The sequence below is a fragment of the Syngnathus floridae genome, chromosome 3 (assembly GCF_059516105.1).
Source record: "Syngnathus floridae isolate MCC-2025c chromosome 3, RoL_Sflo_1.0, whole genome shotgun sequence".
Taxonomy (NCBI): domain Eukaryota; kingdom Metazoa; phylum Chordata; class Actinopteri; order Syngnathiformes; family Syngnathidae; genus Syngnathus; species Syngnathus floridae.
Window position 1 is genome coordinate 6,830,568 of NC_142415.1, and position 20,648 is coordinate 6,851,215.

Genomic DNA, 20,648 nt, shown 5'->3' on the forward strand with positions numbered 1-20,648 from the left:
AAATGAAGTTTGCGGTTTGTTAATCCGCTTCCCAGTCAAGATGTTTTGTGTATGAATCTTGGTTCCTTTGTATAATCTCTTGGTGGGCTTTATCTGGATACAATGGCTCTCTCCCATATTTCAAAAACATGCATGAACAAATGTGAGTTTTTTTTCCTCCTGACGATTGGCCCTGGGTGAACTCAACCTCACTTTCGAGAATTTAGAAACCACCTTTTGCTTCAAAGCAAGACTTCACTGCTTTCCTAGTCCTCTAATCTGGATTTGAACTAAAACCTTTTGCACATGAAGCTGCACTCTCAAAAAATGACAAAACAGACTCATGGGAATTATCCTTTAGCACCCTTGTGCTGCTCATCCTACTAATGTTTGTTCATTGCAAGTGGGGAATCATTGAAAGGGGTGGGGGGGGGGGGGGGGGGGCACCGATGAATAATTTACCAAACAAACCTTTCGGAATTGTTTTGCTCAATCTTATATGGATAATATTATGTTCAATAGTTTTAACATAACCTCTTTAAAAGTGTTCTTACTTTCCATGTTTTCTCCTAGTTTTTTTTTTTTCAGTGACAATTAACTGATGCTGATTTAGATGACGAATTCTTCATGAATTGAGACTTTTTTTTCGATAGTGAAAAGATACATATATCAGTGCACTGCAGTTTATATTCAAGGTACACTTTACTGAAGTGAAAAAAATACTAATAAATCCTACTTCTTAATTGTTGTAGTCCTAAATCTATGTACAGTTTAAGATCTTAACCCTGCCTCTGATTTAATCAAGGGCAACAAATCCTGGATTTAGTGTGGGGAAAATATTTCATTTTAAGCCCCAATGGAATGCTACAGGTTTCAGATTAAATGAAAATAAAAATACAACATACTATATACTTTGTTTATACATATTATATTGTACTGGTAGAGACATGTCATTGTTACAAATACAAAACATTGTCGAGGTGAAGCACTGTTGTAATGTAACGTCTCACTGTTGAGGGATCCTTCCAGAAGAGAATTCCTGGAACATTTGTTGCTCAGCTGCCACTGTCAACTCTTAAATCCCACATTCTACCCACAGCTTCTGAAGACAACTGGTCTATTGCATGCATACAAGCGCGCACACACACACACGCACGCAGACACACACACACACACACACACACACACACACACACACACACACACACACACACACACACACACACACACACGCACACGCATTATAAAGACAGGAGCATTCCTATTCATCTCACTTCTTTCCTGCAGGCCACAGAGGAATCAGCTGCTGCGGTGTCAAAATGGCAGAGTAAGTCCTCATTTTAACTCTTCCCTTCTTACTTGTTAATCCACAAAACTCACTGGAATCTTCTGTATTTCTCTATGAAGGAAAAAGATGACATTAAGTCGAAGGAATTACCTTAAGGTGAAGTACAATGGTCATTTTGAATCACTTGTGGTTTTATGGAGCACTGAAAATGATACAAACGACACATCAAAACTTTAAAAAGAAATCAAGATACTTTACACCATCTACTCAGAATTGAACATTATGTTATCTTTAAAACATGAATCATTCCAATCATCCTTACTATACAGAAGGACTTTGCAATTTGGGGCTTTGACAAGGAAATAAACAAAGACATCAGCCTTAGTTATTCACATCTACAACAATTATCCCAAATTAGCATTCAGATGGCAGTCAATTTGTCTTGTCATTTTACAATTTTACATTTTGCACTCCTTTCTTAGTAGGGCATTGTACAGTAAATGTATTTCATGAAATTTTGTGATACATAATTTTGTCCAAATGCAATTCGCTGTGGTTCTGAACTGTCAGCTGCTCCTTGTGCTCAGAGCTTGCTGTTGCAGATTGGTCAGACAATGGTGGATGAGGCAGCTAAACAGGCCCAAGAGGAAAAGACCATATATATGGAGGAGAACTGCCCAGTTCTCACCCTCCCTGGCTGCATGCAGGAGTTGCAGGTAAACTTTACAACCAACAGGTGTCCAATTCACAAACACACAAAACGAGCCCTTACCTATCTACTGTGAACCAAACCACCTTCTGAGGTTCACTTTAGCCCTTCCTTATCTTATCCCTGGCTTGGATTGCCATTGTGTTGATAAGTATTTGACCTGACTTGGACCGGAAAAATCACACGTACGAGCTCACACAGCCAGTGCAAAGAAGACGTCATTTTCTCCTGGTTCAATTTTTGGTCCAAGTTCATCCATCCATCCATCCATCCATCCATCCATCCATCCATCCATCCATCCATCCATCCATCCATCCATCCATCCATCCATCCATCCATCCATCCATCCATCCATCCATCCATCCATCCATCCATCCATCCATCCATCCATCCATCCATCCATCCATCCATCCATCCATCCATCCATCCATCCATCCATCCATCCATCCATCCATCCATCCATGTGGGAGGAAACCGGAGTGCCCGGAAAAAAACCACATGGGCACGGGAAGAACATGCAAACTCCATACAGGGAGGGTTGGAGATGGAATCGAACCTGCACCCTCCTAACTGTAAGGTGGACGTGCTAACCAGGGAGCCGCCCGGTCCAAGTTCAAATCACTTTAAATGAACAATATGTGATGATGGAAAAGTTTAGGGAATGCTGGTATGATTGGACTAAATACTGTATTCTCAGCAGACAGATGCAACCCACCCATTCTTTTCAAATTCATCATTATCTGTATTACACATTGGCAGGAGCTCTGTCGGAAACTTCACAAGCAGATCGATCTGGTAGATGATGAAAGGTACGACATGGATATGAAAGTGAAGAAGTCTGAAAAGGAGGTACGCCTACATATGCATCTTTTGGTTCTTCATCAGTAATTACAAAGAATCTGTTGCATTTTTTTTTTTATTGAAATCTAAAAGTTACATTACCCTTCCCTATCAGATCAACGACCTGAAGTTAATGATTCAGGATTTCAATGGAAAGTTTAGGAAGCCAGCCCTGAAGAAGGTTCGGATGTCAGCTGACGCCATGTTAGCGGCCCTGCTGGGGTCCAAACACAAAGTGTCCATGGACCTGAGGGCCAACCTAAAGCAAGTCAAGAAGGAGGCAAAGGATGAGGTTGGTAAATCACATACACGTATCTTCTTTTTCCACCAATCTAATTCATCTACTTCACTCAGACTGTTATATTTTAGAACATATTCACTGATTGCATATGTTTCACTCAGGAGAAACAGACTGGTGACTGGAGAAAGAAAATCGAGGACAAATCCGGGATGGATGGCAGAAAGAAAATGTTTGAGACAGAGGCCTGAACCAGAGAGCTTTTAGAATTCTTTTAGTGTTGACATGCATCAGTTAAGTGTTTTATATGTAACCACATTATTCACATTGTTGTGTAGATCACACATTCAAGGAAATATGTCAGGAAAATGATGATCCAAGATGGACAAAAACAACAATTGAGACTAACCTGGTGAAATAAAAGGAAAAAAAAATGCAATACTTACTGTTTTGTAGTATCAACTGTTCCATTGGATCACTTTCTCACGCATGAGTCTTAAACAACATTTTATCATGTGTTTTCATGTATTTGGAATTGACACAAGGCAAATTTACATAAATACAAAGCATATGGTGAGGCAGTCGCTCATCAGTATGGCCTTGGGGATTAGCGCCAGAGATTCCCGCTGGTGAGGTCAAACAAACAAACAAACAAACAAACAAACAAACAAACAAACAAACAAACAAACAAACAAACAAACAAACAAACAAACAAACAAACAAACAAACGTCATTTCCATTGTTAACAATTATTATTATTGTTATTATTATCATTATTGGATCCGGCATACCCACGACCCCTGTAGTGACAAGTGGTACGGGAAATGGATGGATGGATTATTATTATTGCCATCACATCATCAACATTATTATCATTATTATTAATAATATATAATTATATTCAACTAATAATTATTATCAACGTTTTTTTTTTGTTTTTTTTTTTGCACCTCAATCGTTAAAGCAAATTTTTACAACACCCATCACGTATGGCATTCGGAAACTGCAAGCCAAGTTTTAACATCGACATTGAAACTATAACCCGAGTTTCAAAGCTATATTGTGTGGTGTCATCCGTACCATTGTAGTTCCGTCTTTTACCGCTAGAGAGCTGACCATGTACAGTGAATAATGTACTGTGAACTCAAAGCAGCAGTCATTATTTGTAAAAGAACCCAACACAACTCATTGCGCTTCCATGTAGGGATTTTCCCCCTTTTCATGACATTTACTTTGCTATAGCAAAATGCAGGTCGCAATGGCAATTTCGTGCTACCACATAAAAAGCTGTCAAAAACTTTTTTCTTTTTGTCACTTACACACACATTCACACCATCACTCACACACACACACACACACACACACACACACACTCACATGCGGGAATCAAACTCACGGTGTCAGCACACAAGACAAGTGTCAGCCACTCCCTCAATAACCTTTCATGATAGCCATGTTTTCATGAAACGCCAAAAGTCTTAGAAAAAAAGTTTTCAGGGGCGATTTATCTATAAAATGCAAAATCTTCACATCAACCACTGTAGCCATTCCCGGTCGAAAGATCGATTGTCTAATTTGACACGCAGGGAGTTGTGTTTTCCATTAAAACAACTATTTTCTGGATGGGACGTTCAACAACAGATGGCTTGTTAGGACGTTCACCTCTTCTGCCTAATCTTCGATCACCTATCTGCACAGTTGCTTTGCCAACAAGTCCATCTGCACCCTCACACACGTCTACCACCCTTGCAAGCTTCCATTCGTTGCGAGGAGCATCTTTTGATTTAAATCTTTTCTATGCTCTTAAGGTCACTAACCCAGCACTCCCACCTTGGCTTTAACTCATCTGGAAGTGGCTCATCCCAGCTGATGCCTTTCCGACATATTTTCTGAAGGACCTAATGCCTGAGAGTATAGATGGGGCTAAAAACCCCAAAAGGTCATACATGGAGGCTACAATTGAGAGAATTGCACGTCGTGTCCATGGTTTCTCTTCGAGTATGACCTTGAAGAAGAAAGTGTCCATTTCTACATTCCATCTCACTCCAAGAACTGTCTGAACTGGTAGCTCTTCATGACTACTCTCCATGTCTTTCACTCCCTTGGCTCTTTCACTCTCACAGGAAAATTTATTTCTTAAAAAATTAATTGGGTGTGTTGATTTGATTGAAGAGTTTGTCCTTAATGACTTGAACTGCTCGATCATTGGAGATGAATTTATGGAGACAGAGTTATTCTGCTTCGCAAGATACCGTCGTACTGTGTGACTCGAAGAAAGAGTGCGTTGGAGATAAAAGACACTTGGCTTTTAGGGCCCTCCTTAGCCACTTTTTATTCCAGAACTATTTACACACCTTCTGTGTAGTCTGTGTGGTTTCTTTCCCACTCACATTTGGCACACTTGCGCCCCCTCAATGTCACACACATCACTGCGTCTGAGTACACAAACAAACTAGGCTTCATATTGAAGAAAGAGTACAATGTGTACATATTTATATACTTTTAGTATAGTTTTTATACTTTTATACTTTTCATATCCATCCATCCATCCATCCATCCATCCATCCATCCATCCATCCATCCATCCATCCATCCATCCATCCATCCATCCATCCATCCATCCATCCATCTTGTCAATCAATCATGTCAATCAATGTGTAAATATCCTCATTAATTTGTATAATTTATCATGTCAATCAATGTGTAAATATTCCTATTAAGTTATATAACTAATCATGTCAATCAATGTGTAAATATTCCTATTAATTTATACAATTTATCATGTCATTCAATGTGTAAATACTCTTATTTATATATGTTTTTAAAAGTGAAGAGAATTTGTAAATTTAGTAATGAAACAAAGTCGATGCAAAAGTTGTCTTGCGGCCCACATAAAATGATGTGGCGGGCCGGATCTGGCCCCGGGGCCTTGAGTTTGACACAGGCCTTGTGACCGGAAGTGTGACGTTGTTGTTACATCGGCTGAAGTGCATTGTGTACTGACTGCCGTAAAACAACCGAAGATATTGCAAATAAAGAACCAACTGTTGGTCCACATCTTGCTCGACGACGGCCAAACGCAACAATATTTAACCAAGAAGCATCAAACATGACAGCGGCAGTGTTTTTTGGTTGTACCTTCATTGCATTCGGCCCTGCCGTTGCTCTGTTCCTGTTTACCATCGCCCAGGAGCCTCTGAGGGTCATCTTTCTCATAGCAGGGTGAGTCGAACCCTTCCCTGTGGGAACCTTAGCGTATGTGTGTCGTTGTGAGGACCGTAACGTCAATTTGGTCATGTTTAGATCGATAAACGTGAATCGCTGTGTGGCTAGCATTGTAGCCGAACGGGCCATTAGCTTTCCCGAACACTTTCGTTAACTGGTCACTTATCTTGAATGAGTCGCTCATCGTATCAAATTGCATATTTATTTAGAATCGTTTATTATTATTATTATTATTGTGCACATACTACTCACTTCGACTTGGTGTTTTCTTTGCAATTCATTTTTTACTGCTGCGCTGTACACAAAACTCATTTTACCCATCAAAGCCCAAGTATCACGGTAATAAATTCTAATGTTTTGCGTTTTACTCTTTCAGTTGTGGTCTACATAATGTGGAACAGCCATGCTTTTGTCTGAATTCCTCATTTTGATACCATCACAGGTCCTTCTTTTCTACTTGTTCTGAGGTGCGGCTCAGAGCGAACTGTTTTGGTGCGGTCTCTTTAAATGCAAATAGTACGGAAGAGGATTAGGGCCAGTCAAGAAAAAAAAGGGTGTGCAGGTGACAGGATTCTAACTTCTTTTCCCCTCAGAATTAGAATTATGACTTAAAAAGTCTCCTTTAAAGTTTTGAGTTCACAGGTTCACATAATCAGTTTATCTCCATTGAGTAGAGTGAATTTTATTGACAGGGGAAAAATAATTTTGCAGGCACTTGGGTCCTTGTTTAAAACTAACTTGTGTTTATTCCCCCCCAGGGCGTTTTTCTGGCTTGTTTCTCTCTTGCTGTCCTCTCTGGTCTGGTTCATCTCCGTTCAAATAAGTAATAAGGAGAGTGCGGTCCAGCAGAAGGGCCTCCTCATTTTTGGGGTGGTGCTGTCCGTTCTCCTGCAGGAGACCTTCCGCTTCGCTTACTACAAGCTGCTCAAGTAAGCTCGATCATCTCAAGCCGATTGTAAAAAAACAAAAAAAATGTAATTTTGGAATTCATGTATATTTCTGGGAAAAAATTACACAACTTCAGATGTTAATCTGCATCCATGCCAAACTTCAGATTGTGCTTCTTAGATGTCAGTTCCATGTGTGTCTTTTTCTTGGGCTTGTCTGTATTTATTTGTAATGATACATTCAGACTTAACATGAAATGAGTATAACACTTTAAAAATAAGATAATTACACACTCTGACGGTAACCCCTCAGCCACGGGGCAGAGAATTGACTGAACTGGTTAAAAGGGCAATTTTTGACATTCATTCTGGGTGACCAAAGGGTTGTACAGTCACGAAAGCTCGTTCAGCGTTTTCAGGGGTCCTGAAAATAGAGGAGTCGATGTTGGTTCATAATACCAGGCCATTTGGTCTAAAGGTTGAGGTCAAAAGATGTTCGCCACATAGGAATAAGTTGGATGTTTGCAACACCACATATGGCCAGCAAAAGGCGCGCTTCCTGTGTAGTTGAAATACAAAAGAAAACAAAAGGGGCGTTTAGAATGTGTGGGTAAAGTAAACCGTTTAGGTGCACTCACGTTGAGCCATGGCACAAACTGCGCTCCAAACCCGTGCCACCCTACATGCTTCCACACCCAACCGTGCCAACTATGTTGACTACATATAAAATCATATTAACAGAAATGCTCCACTTGCTTTTGATCTGAACGTAGCATAATACCGCACTGCCACAGAAAGCTGCCAGTGATGACAAAAAAAAGCACTTTTTTTAAAAATCTGCTGTGACAGAGCATTCTTTTCCACTTTTCTACTTTCTTTCTTGTCTGGCAAAGGCTCATTTGCACACCACATATCGCCTTTGAGCCACATATACTCTGTTCATAATTATTTACAATGTTTTATGACATCTGTGCATTTGTGTCTGCAGAAAAGCAAATGAAGGGCTCCTCGCCCTCAGTCAGGAGGAAACGATGCCCATCTCCATACGACAACTGGCTTATGGTACACGTCCCAAACTAACAAGAATTTTTATTTTAAAGGGGTAACCCTCCTATTGTGCTCAAAGCTAATTTAAAAAAAGCTAATATGCTACAATCATCCTAACCGTATTTTGCATTTAAAACTTTGCAAATTTATTTTTTATCCCTTGCATTTAAAAATTCCCCGATTTATTTTTTTTAATTCTAATGAACTTAAATTAAACTTAATTGTACAACCATATGTTTGATCAGCTAAAATATTTTGTGATAGACTGCATAGTGTCTATAAATATTTGTAATGTATCACCTGCAAAAAGTGAGGGAACAGTGTACATACAAATTCACCATGTCAGAGGTTTAGTATAGTTCCAGTCTTAGATGCTTCTTCTTGTGATCTGTTTTAGTGTCTGGCCTTGGTTTTGGATTCATGAGTGGCGCATTTTCTGTGGTGAACATTCTGGCTGATTCTGTTGGCCCAGGAACTATTGGGATCCATGGAGACTCGCAGCACTACTTCCTGTCTTCAGGTACCACTTCATTCTCAAGTGCACGATTGTACTTGAGGGGCCTATATTTTCTGTTATGGTCTGAAAGTGCTCATCTTTGCGGTCAAGGAATCAAATGAAACAGGATTATCCTTTCCATGACAGTTGGAGTAATATTTATTACTTAAATAATGGTTGCCATAAGCAGTCCGTCCGTCCATCCGAGAGTCATCTTTAAGAAGAAAGCTCGGACTTCCCCGCCCCCAGTGAATTTGTCCTGCTTTTTCGGGAGACATGATCTCTTCAGTGTGTCCTGGGTGGTCCCTGTGGTATCCTCCCAGTGAGACGCGTCTGGAAGACCTCTCCAGGAAGCATCCTAACCAGATGGCTGAGACGTGTCATCTGGCTCTGATCCATGTTTAAGATGTGGAAGAGCAATAATCCATTTAAAACTTGAATATTGGCATTATTCAGGTTTTCTGTGAAAAACCCAAAATTTGTCTTTGTTTGGGTTTTTAAATCTGGACTAAGACCACCGCGTTACCCCTTTTCCAACCAAATATTGTTTCTTGTCTTTATCCCTCTTCCATGTGGCCAGTTTTTGATCCAAGCATAGTGCTGCCTTTTCTTGCAGATCTTGTCATATTTTGACAAACCCCATTTTAAAAGATTAGCCCATCTCAACCTGCCTTTAGTTAGTAGGGCCCCTTGACATATTTTTGCCTAGGGCCCCATAGAGGGCTGAAGCTGGATGTATGGCAGACTGAGGTAAAGTTTATGGTAAACTATGAATGATGTAACACATCTTGATTTGATTAACATAGTGGACCATATAAAGGACAGATTGGAATAGATTGGAAAAGGGGTAAAAAGACCTGGCAGACGACCGTGGCAGCCAACATGTAGGCACTCGGCATCAACCATGAGATGGCCATGGACCGTTCCCAGTGGAAGAAAGCCATATCGAGAATCCAGTCCAACCCAGCGGTGCCTGGAAAGCAGACTTAAAACCGATGATGATGATGATGTGGAGCAAGTGAAATGCATGCAAATCATGTTCCACTCTACTGAAACTTTTCCTTCTATTATTCCCATCCTAGCATTCATGACGATGGCCATTATCCTCCTCCACATGTTCTGGGGCGTGGTCTTCTTTGATTCCTGTGAAAAACAGCAATGGTGGGCGGTTGCTGCTGTTGTCATCAGCCACCTGGTCGTTTCCTGTCTGGTGAGTGTTTGCGAAGTGAAAGTGGGGTTGGAGGGCTCGTTTTGGGAAGGCAGAAGCTTGCATATGATGTGGCTGCGTTGCTATCAGCAGTGTTGGGAAAGTTCAATTTCTACACAAACTCGTTCAAAGTTCAGCTCCCAAATTTTAAAATGAACTTTGTCTTTTTTTTATTATTACTCCTCTTACCTAATGAAGTTGCATGCTACCCCATACCACTGACTTGAATGTATCTACCTCTCCTTCAACAGACCTTCCAGAACCCGGAGTATGTTGCCAGCCTGATTCCCACCTACATTATCTTGTTCCTAATGGGCACGTGGGCCTTTTACTCTGCCGGCGGGTCCCTCAGGAACCTCAAACTTTGCTTGACCTGCAAAGATAAAGATTTCCTGCTTTCCAACCACCGGGCCAGATAACGCACCACTCCAGGGAGCTTGCAAGAGTCTCCATCCAAAATCCCACACTCACATGCACGCTGAACACCATAAGAGAGCGGTGGTTCTCTGTTAATCTGAATTTTGAATTTGAACCTAAGGGTACTTTTTAGTTTAAAAAAGAAGCTGCGTTTACATGGAGCCATGCATTTTGATTAGAATTCAAATGATCACAAATGCTCCACATGAACGACTCAACCGGAATAAAAAGGCAGAATTCATGTGACATTTAGATCAATCTCCACATGTTACACGGCTGTAACACATCTTATTTTGATTAACATAGTGGACCATGTAAAAGACAGATTAGAATAGATCACCTCATATGTAAAACGGGTGGCCAGAGAGCCGAAGTCAGAATCATTTCAGGTGGAATTACAAAAAAATGTGTAAACCTGACTCATGACTTACTATTTACAGAGGGAAAATAATGGTAACACTTTATAATAATGTCCACTTATAAAGTACACTTCATAAAAAATGAACTAATGATGAACAAGATGTTGTCTGTTAATATATAAGTTGTTAATAATTAGTAAAGCAATCATCAACAATCAATCTTACTCATTTACAAACATTTGTAAATGTTACATTCATCATTAATTAATTGTTTATGAATGCTTCATAAGTATACTTTACAAATATTTTACAAAAGATTCATGATTAGTGCTGTTAATACTTTATAAGCAGACATTATTATAAAGTGTTACCAAAATAATATTTTAAGAAAATATACTCTTTTACTGAATAAATCCCATACTTTTAATTTGTTGAAACGTTACAGGAAGTCTCTGTTGATTTTTATGAGCTTCGCTCCAAGATTACAAGCATGTAGTCATATTGTCATAAGTTTGAACACTCAGGAAGGTTTTCGTTTTAGTGATTGGTCATGTTTTTCAAAGGATTATGATTAATTAAAAACATAATATGTAATCGACATCATTACTCTTGAGTAAATGTTTGACAACATACGTAAAGCAATGGCCGTTATGAGATGAATGTTGTATATTTTTGGGTCGTTCAAACTGATTTGATGTCATGTTCAATTGACATGATTTATTCAACAGCTCGCTTCAAACACTTTGAGATCAGTAAGAACAAAGTTTAATGCGAAAGCTTTGTAAATTTCTGAATGTTGTGTTTCTTTGTTGCCTTTATTATAAGTTGCATTTGTTGATAAGCACTGCATTGTCTTATATTTTAGTAATTTAGGGTGAGTATAGTTATGCAGGAATCTTTTGTTTTTTTCATCGCTATGCAAGTTCTGCTTAATCTTTCTGGACCAGAAGTTTAGATATGTGTGCCAATCTTTGTTTTGTTAAGAAAGGAAAACAAAGCAAAATTCACATACAAGTCTGAATGGTTCACAACAGTAATTGTATTAGAACCGGTAAGATGCAGGAGAGAAATGTCATTTGTTTGCACTGGAATTGTCTCAAATAAATTTGTTGTATTCCATTTTGAAATGTTGCATGGTTTTAACTCATTTTAGTTTGTGTCTGTTTTTATATTGTAGAAAAGACAAGTGCTTTACTGTAACTATATTATATTTTTTATTATATTTAAATTTAGGTCCTAAACTTGTATACTGTATAGGTTGCAAGATTTTGTGATATGTATATGTAATCTCAGATTCACACTTGGGAGCATTCGCTGTACATCAATGTTCCATTGAACATAGTCTGGCACGCATTATTTGCTTTTATATTGATTCCTATGGGAATCGTTGCTTCTACTTAGAAATGTTTCTACTCACAAACGCGATCGTGGAACGTATAACATTCGTAAGAGGTACCACTGTACAATATGATGTAATGTCTTACCATATCATATCATGTCATATGTCATGTCATATAACGGTACTCAGTATTGACTGCAATACGTATTGATCAGTGTAATGTATTACAAAGTGAATCATTCACAGTGATTGAAGCATTTGCAGAAGATACGAGTGCATCATGCCTAATTTATTGGTGAGGTTTGCCCTGTGTGGAGTTTACATGTTCTCCCTGTGCCTGACTGAGTTTTCTCTGGGCACTCCAGTTTCCTCCCACATCCCAAAACATGCATGTTAGGCTGATCTGGCACTCCAGATTGCCCAAAGTCTGTGTGTGTGTGTGTGCGTGTGTGTGCGTGCATGTGTGTGTGTGAATGGTTGTTCATTTCTGTGTGCCCTGCGATTGGCTGGCTACCGGTTCAGGGTGTCACCTGCCTGCTGCACAATGACTGCTGGGATAGGCTCCAGCATGCCCATGGCCCCCGTGGGGACAAGCGATATAGAAAATGGATGGATGGATGGATGGAATCAGTTGCATCAAAATCAAATCAATAAAAACCTTAGTCACACAGTGACTTAAAAAAGGTATTGTTCTATTTCCTTCATAAAACGGTTTATGTTTCAGTACTATTATTCCAGATGATGGCCAAGTTACTGGAAGTGACAGCAGTAGAGGACGATACATCAAATCATGCTGATTCTAATATTGAAATTGATAATCCTATTGACGTCACAAATCTTTTTCCACAGCTCAGTCTCAACAGTGAGTGTGTCCAGGTTGCTGTTAGGACTCGGACATCACCAGCAAGTTGAAATATAATGTATTCATCAACTGCTTTGGTCACCACCTCCGTTGATGTCAACCATTGCTTCCTTTTCAGAACAAGCGGCATGGGATACAAGGGACATGTATAAAGAGTGAATCATAAAAAAGTTTAGCGCAAGAAAAAATGCCTAGCTGTGAAAGACAATCTCAATATGGCAAAAGATACAGGTATAGTATATTTTCCTCCCACATCCCAAAAACATGTCTGGTAGGCTGGTTGATGATGTCACTTGCTTAACCCCACCCATCCATGCATATTTTATGCTAATGAGAAGGTGCACCAGCTCTTCAGGTGCACGCCGAGCGCCTCGAGGATGAGCCAGATGGAGCAGAGCAGGCAGCAGCGGGAGTCCAGCTGGGGGGTTTTCACCAGGTGATGCTGTCTAAAGCTGACTGACTGAGGATCTGCAAAACACAAATGGATCCCCACTTAGGATTTGGCTGGAGAAGGCTCTTGCACTTTTTATTTTTATATTTTATCTTAATTTATGAAGGTGAGTCATGTTGATAAATGTCATGTGCTGTCACTATAACAAAGAAAAAATTGGGTGATGAATTTGTTTTTATATTTTATATTTGTTAAAAATATTAATGAATCTACTCATCTTGATTTCAGTGCATTTGTCAAGGAATGCTGTCGACGTGGAGAATTCAGATGAATTTTATAAGTAAGTTGTTGAAAAACAATTTACATTCTGCAATGACATTTGCATGGTTTTAGATTACAAAAATTAATGACTCCATTGATTAATGGATGAACACTTTATCATACTCATAGTAGATGTCATGCTAAACTGTTAAATTGCCTTGTTCTTTTTCTTTTCATCCATCCATCCATCCATCCATCCATCCATCCATCCATCCATCCATCCATCCATCCATCCATCCATCCATCCATCCATCCATCCATCCATCCATCCATTCATTCATTCATTCATTCATTCATCCATCCATTCATTCATTCATTCATTCCAGAGGCATTGCACAATATTCACTTTGCTTTTTGAAAGGTACGGTAGATTTAAAGAGGCGGAAGTTGATTTTTCTCTTGGTTGACAATTTGGTTTTCTGATAGTTTGGCTGCGAGGGGGCTCATGAGGGAAAGCAGCAGCAGGAACAAACCTGTCCTTGTTCTTTCTCCTAACAGCAACAGCACCAGGATAAAGCAGCAGAAATGGGACACCACTTCCCAGGGAAAGCAGGTAGGCAGCAACATTCACCATCCTTGCTGATTGAGTTGCTGGGATCAGTCCTAAATCTTGACTACTCACACCAAATCATGGATCAGTGAGAAGACTAGCAATTTTCTTGGCAGCCTCATTTCAATGTATTGTCCTTTTTTTGTAAAATGTTCATGTACTTTATTCTATTTAATAAATATACAAGAGACTCCATTAGCTCAGTTTTGTAAATAAACGCGAGGATACTGTTCTGATGATAAAATCCAGGAGTTCAGTTATTACACATAAATAAATCACCCCAAAAACTGGTCTTTTCAGTTACACTGAAAAATGTACAGAAAATGCATTAAAAGGAAAAACAAAATATTTTAATTGGTCAAAAAAAGCCAATGGTTTTTTTTTGTAGGAACAAACAGATGCGAGAAATTCCTAGTTGGAATATACAAAAGTTGTCTCACTATTATCTATCAGTGCGTCCATCAGCCCCAATGTGGTTGTTCCTGTTGTCCAACTCTCCTTTGGCTCAGAAAGGCGTGAGAATGGGGTCCAAACTACATACGTGATAAAAAGGAACAAAACCATTTGTAGCACAGGTTGCAGGTCACAGGCTGAACTGGCTCATATTAGAACAACAAAACCTTTGTCATTTTGCATCACATCGGTTGTTTAATCTGGGTTAGTTGAACTGCGGCCAGTTTGGTTCAATACTCAGTTTCTGTTACTGACCTTTTGATGAATAATTAATCATACAGCGAACCCCTGTGCCCCCCAATACTCCCCTTTGCCATCTGCTTTGTTCCTGCTGTTTGAGATGAAAGCTTTGGCTAGAGAGCTCAGGTATCCATGGAGCCTCTAGTCTAGAAGCATCTTTTGTTTTTTTTGCTGAAGAGGGTTCATTTTTTACATTAAAGTCAGTGCTAATGTTTACTTTTGTTTCCAGTAAACCATATTCTGAATTTAAGTCAATGGCAGTGAAATTCAGCACATGCTAATGTCGCATCAATGAAGACTTTCAGTCCGACGTCTAACAAAAGTCTTATAGTCGTTTAGTCTTTTAGTTGTTAAAGGTTACATGAAAGACACATTCCCAAATCGTTAGTTGTATTTTATGAAATATGACCCAACAACAAGTCACTGTAACATGAATAAACTGAGACTTATTTTGGAGTGATACTGGTCTGCTTGCTCAGCATTACCAAAATACCTTTGTGCAAAGCACCAACCCCTCAGGTTTATCACTTTAACATTTACAATACTTGTCCACATGTGTAACTCAGCAAAAAACAAATTTGTGCAAACTGCCCAAATGTCAGGTCTTTTAACTACACTACCAAAGGGGCTCCTGATAAAGAACTATGGACAGGTAGACACTTTACTTAGTGGAAATATTGTCAATCCACATACAAAAACCTTTTCTTGCCATAGATTGATTTAGTAAAGAAAAAAAAAACATCACTTAGGCTATTCTATTCTTCTGGTCTTTGCAACGATATTTAAATGTTCTTGCGTATTATAGCCAGTATCTTTTTTTTCATTTACTGCGGTTGGCTGGTTATGTTTGCTGAACAAAAGATCAATAGAGTGTCAATTTTCTTTCTTTTAGGAATTTCACTCAACAGATGTGCCATTAGTTCCCAACACATCATCCTCCATGCAATTGTTGGTCAGTCAAAACAGCACGACCATGACCCCCAGTAATTTATCAATCATGTCCCAAAAGAAATTGGACTTGAACGTTACCACATTTTCAACAAATGTACCACACGGTGAATTACCACCAGGAACAGAACAATCCAAGCAACTACAAGTAACCACAGTATCACTCAACCAATCACCAATTAGAACAACAGCATCCAGCATGGAGCCCACCACCAAAGCACGATCCAAACAATCCTTAATCACCTCAGCGATGTCTAAGCCATCGCCAACGCAGACAGTGCTCAGCAGCCAATCACCAACCACTGTAGCCTCAGCCGGCCAATCAGGCAGCACGACACCATCCTTACAAGCAACACCAGCCAGCAAGTCCTTAGTTACCTCAATGAATCAAGCAGTGATACCAGCACGTCAGTCATCCTCCAGCCAATCAACAGCAAAACCTTTCACAGTCACCCAATCCGTAGATTCTCAATCTACTCATCAAACAGCCAACTATTCCAGAAATATCTCACAAACACCAGACACATTGACCACCTATCACTACCCAGCACCGTCTGACTCAACTCTGATTGACTCAGTCAACCCATCTATCCAAGTATCAACTAAGACAACAGGAAACCCTGCAAACAGAATCTTCTCTGATGATGAACATCCAATTAATGCTTCAGTTTTCACCAGAAAAGCAAAAGAAGCTCTGAGGTTTCATATGATTTCAGGTACATTTTCACTTGCATAAATCTAAGAATGAATGTATGAAGTTGGTGTCAAACATCTGAGCTTTTCTCTGTGGAGTTTGCAATTGTGGGTTTCCTCCTGGTACCCTGACACTCATTGTCCAAATCATGTTTGATAAGTTCATTAAGACTAAATTGTGTGGTGTAAAATTTTGGTTGTCTCTACAATCCAACCCCAGTGTTTGAATGTTATACAAGACTCCAGTTAGCTCTGTTGTAACCTCAGTTGTCAAACAAAAAAGGAGGCTTACCAATTTCCCCCTCCGTTTGATACCTTCGCTTGTGTTTGATGTGGATGAGTGGACACACATGCTGTGAACCCACCGAGCAGATGGTGTAACAGGCCAAATGAGCAGCTATTGTTTGGTGTTTGGTGATGTGAACAGAAACTGGCAATTTGTTAGGGCTCCGCTCCTCCAGAGGGCAGATGGGTAGTTTTGAATTGGACAAATTTGCAGCTTGGCTATCAACTTTGGCAGAAATAGGCTGCACCTAGGAATTATTGTTATATGGGTGTTGCTGTGTGAAGTAGGTTGACTATGGTGTGGCAGCTTCTTCCCACATTCCAAATATCATGTTAGGATAATTGAAGATAGGTGTGAATGGCTGTTTTTCTTCAGTGTACATGTGCCTTGCGATTGCTTGTCGACCGGCTCAGGGTGTATCCCAAAGGAAAAAAATTAAAGGATGGGTAATCTATAGCTGGCAAACAGTTCAGGGTGTCACCCGCCTATTGCCCGAAGTCAGCTTGGATAGGCTCCAACGACCCTCATGAGGATAAGCGCTTCAGACAATGAATGGATGGATGATTTATGTGTAAAAAGCTACCGTATTTTCCGGACTATAAGGCGCACCTAAAAACCTAAAATGTTCTCAAAAACCGACAGTGCGCCTTATAGTCCGGTGCGCCTTATATATGGACCAAATTCCTAAATTTAAACTGGCCCGAAGCATTGTGTCATGAAATCAATCATAAGTTGCCCGCTGAAGACTATGAATCATGAATCAAAAAGACTATGGATCATTATTTTGTGATTATAAAGTAATTTGTTGCATCTGAAGTTGAAATAAAACAGATAATATGGAGAATTATTTGATTTGGATTAAAAATCTGACATCACGCATTAATGATGCGCCTTATAGTCCAGTGCGCCTTATATAAGGATAAAGTTTTCAAATGGGCCATTCATTACAGGTGCGCCTTATAGTCCGGTGCGCCTTATAGTCCGGAAAATACGGTATTTAAAAAATTTCCAATATGATTGAAAAAAAGCATTGCCATCTGTCATACCACTTATCCTCATCAGGAGGGCAGCCAGTAAGTTTGAGCCGATCCCAGTAAAATGTGGTATACTCCCTCAACTGGTCGCCAAAAATGACGGTGCATAACAAGCAGTGCTACTGTGTATCTAAAAAGCATGAATTTATAGATTGTTCCCGAGTGTACTATAACTATTTTTTTTGTCTTTTTGTAGAGTCATGTTCCTTCCGATGCTTGAATGGTGGTTGGTGCACTCAGTCCAAGTCATGTGACTGCAGCCTTTTTCAGGCCACTGGACACAGGTGTCAGACAGGTATAACTCATTTTAAAAAATCCAGTCAATCAGTGACCAAGGGGGACTATTTCATAGGATAATATTCAGGCAAGGGGGTGATCTTATACCTTTACTCACATACCAATATGTTGGGGGTGAGGGGGGTTGTACCCCCAGGTGATGCAATGTATTATTTAGAAGTACTAATTTGGCAGTTAATGAAATTAACATCCAAAGCCCCCTTAAAATAGGCCTAATGATGTCACGGCATTGGGCATGTTATTTTATCACTCTTCCTTTTCTTTTGCCTAAACTTGCTAATTCAGTCTTGATTTGGTTATTTCTACCTTCCTGGTTCATGTGCTCAGTTCCAAATCCTGGCCTGGAGAGGGAGATGACATGCAGGACTTGGGGTCAATACAACTTTGAGACCTTTGACGGCCTTTACTATTACTTTCCTGGCCGATGCTCGTATACACTACTAAAAGATTGTGAGGAAACTGGTCAGGCCAGCATTGTTGTCCAGGTGAGTTGTATACCCTTTTTTAATGTTTCTAAATTTGAGGATGAATAATAACTGACGAAAGCAATAAAAGTGGAAATGTCGGTCTTTATGTAGGTCTTAATGTCGACTATTGTCAGTTGTCGTTTTGAATTTAGCCTTGTGTGACTTTTAAAGTATTTATTTCATGAAAAATGTCATTGATTTTTTAATTTGACAAAAATCAGGGGTGTCAGATATTGAGGTTCCATTCTGCATACAGACAAACAGGCCCTATACTGTAAATACAGTAGTGACACCATGATAAATCTGTAGCTGAAAACAGATGACGAAGTCAGTCCAAAAGTAAATCGAATGCTTAATGCTAAATGTCATGTTTCCAAAAGGACATGTTTTTATGTTGCAAAGCATCATTCTGTTTGCAGGTGCACAATGATGCAGGCTGTGGCGCTGAGCCTTACAGCTGCCAGCGCTCAGTCAGCCTCTTCCTTCCATGGGAAGGTGAGATCCAGTTGCACGCCACTGACGTGACATTCAAAGGTCAAAGGTGAGTGGAAACAAGATAAAAACATTATTGTAAATTATTTTTTTTAGCTTCTTTCGTATAAATCGTGATGAAATATTATCGATTAAAGCAGCAGTTCATTTGTCACATGATTTGATTTGTCACCTTTAACACGAATGAAGTATTACCAGTTTTTTTTTTCAAAGCACTAGCTAAATTATATTTGAATATTATGGATAAAGGAAAAAAACTGTGTACAAAAAATAATGTGTCAGAATTATTATTTTTTTCATTATTCTATTTTACAATAAAAAAAATCCAGCTTGCAGCTTCCACATCACATCCATAACCTGCATCTGGAGCAGATTTCCCAGTACGTGTTAGTGAAACAAACGCAAGGATTCACACTTGCCTGGGAGGGACACAGCGGCTCAGTCTACATTAAACTCAGCCCAGAATTTGTAGGCAGAACCTGTGGCCTGTGTGGGAACTTCAATGCCGATGTACAGGACGACCTCAGGACCAGCTATGGTAAGATCACTTTGCTTGCGAGCAGTCAAAATCTCTTTAATTCATTGTCGATCATATTTGGATTATTTGTGGTTTTGAGTTTGGAAGTAACCAAACATTTTTTGATTACTACCGTATTGGCCCGAATATAAGACGACCCTGATTATAAGACGACCCCCTCTTTTTCAAGACTCAAGTTTGGAAAAAGACTTTTTGAGCACCAAATTTCATTTTTATACAGAAAATAATTACATCTGAAACAAATGATTATAACAATATATTCAAGAGAAAAAGCATGTTATTTTGCCTCATTCAAATCATGCAAAAACTGTCTATCACATCTTAATATCCCAACATTCAAATATGTAAACCAAAGTGCAATCACATTTGTAAATGAATGGCTTCTGGTTTTTGAAATGTAAATAAACCAATCTACTGTGATAAAACAACAAAATTGCACTAACTGCATTAACCATCGAAGTGAAGTCTAACTGTAACTGTAGTCTTGAAACAAAACTGAATAAGGAAAAACATTGCAATAAAATAATGCAAACTGGATTGAACTTGAGAGTAGCTGAGATCTGTCATGTCAGAACATTACTCCTCACAAACATCCTCTGCCTCGTTGTGCTTAGTGTCTTTGTCCTGTTATCTCTGCTTTTATTTCCTCCTCTTTTGTTTCTTATTGCTACGTTTTTAATTTTTCTTCTTCGTGCCACCGCTATTCTTATTTTTCTTCTTCGTGACAGGGGTTCGCTTTGGCCTGGGGAGTTAAGTTCAGCATTCGCTTTAAAAATATATGGCGCCATCTAGCGTTGTGAATGGGTATATTGTCTAGACACCGAACGTAAGACAATCAGTCTTATTTCAATGCAAAAAACACCGTCTTATATTCGGGCCAATACGATAGTCACACGTAGATACGTATATCAATCACACATGAGCATTTGCAAACCATGCTTTAACAAACGATGACGTATTGTAAAGATTTTCTGCAGTAATTGTACTCAGCTGGTTTGCCCTAACCGAGCCTTGCTGCATGAACCGATCAAGCCTTCAAGGATGA

General features: G+C 39.4%; 3 protein-coding genes across 4 annotated transcripts in view; all 3 read left to right on the top strand.

Moving 5' to 3' along the window:
* Nucleotides 1-1,040: 1,040 nt before the first annotated feature.
* LOC148400241 (troponin I, fast skeletal muscle-like) lies at nucleotides 1,041-3,493 on the top strand. 2 transcript variants are annotated; one of them, XM_088371932.1, is made up of 6 exons: nucleotides 1,041-1,306; nucleotides 1,387-1,423; nucleotides 1,870-1,983; nucleotides 2,736-2,825; nucleotides 2,932-3,108; nucleotides 3,219-3,493. In XM_088371932.1, the coding sequence occupies exons 1-6, from the start codon at nucleotides 1,299-1,301 to the stop codon at nucleotides 3,303-3,305; spliced, it is 513 nt and encodes a 170-aa protein (XP_088228058.1). In that variant the 5' UTR covers nucleotides 1,041-1,298; the 3' UTR covers nucleotides 3,306-3,493. The 2 variants fall into 2 exon arrangements, with proteins under 2 accessions (XP_088228058.1, XP_088228057.1); XM_088371931.1 differs by having other exon boundaries at nucleotides 1,044-1,306; nucleotides 1,855-1,983.
* Nucleotides 3,494-5,976: 2,483 nt separating this feature from the next.
* Nucleotides 5,977-11,819, top strand: aph1b (aph-1B gamma-secretase subunit). The gene is made up of 6 exons (XM_088371929.1): nucleotides 5,977-6,276; nucleotides 7,038-7,208; nucleotides 8,155-8,228; nucleotides 8,611-8,733; nucleotides 9,792-9,919; nucleotides 10,168-11,819. The coding sequence occupies exons 1-6, from the start codon at nucleotides 6,164-6,166 to the stop codon at nucleotides 10,333-10,335; spliced, it is 777 nt and encodes a 258-aa protein (XP_088228055.1). The 5' UTR covers nucleotides 5,977-6,163; the 3' UTR covers nucleotides 10,336-11,819.
* Nucleotides 11,820-15,443: 3,624 nt separating this feature from the next.
* otog (otogelin) overlaps nucleotides 15,444-20,648 on the top strand; it is a 42,731-nt gene continuing 37,526 nt past the window's right edge. Inside the window, exons 1-6 of the mRNA XM_088371024.1 lie at nucleotides 15,444-15,500; nucleotides 15,741-16,512; nucleotides 18,006-18,104; nucleotides 18,434-18,591; nucleotides 18,993-19,114; nucleotides 19,395-19,603. Of these exons, the coding sequence (XP_088227150.1) occupies nucleotides 15,444-15,500; nucleotides 15,741-16,512; nucleotides 18,006-18,104; nucleotides 18,434-18,591; nucleotides 18,993-19,114; nucleotides 19,395-19,603 (1,417 nt within the window). The remainder of the gene's footprint in view (nucleotides 15,501-15,740; nucleotides 16,513-18,005; nucleotides 18,105-18,433; nucleotides 18,592-18,992; nucleotides 19,115-19,394; nucleotides 19,604-20,648) is intronic.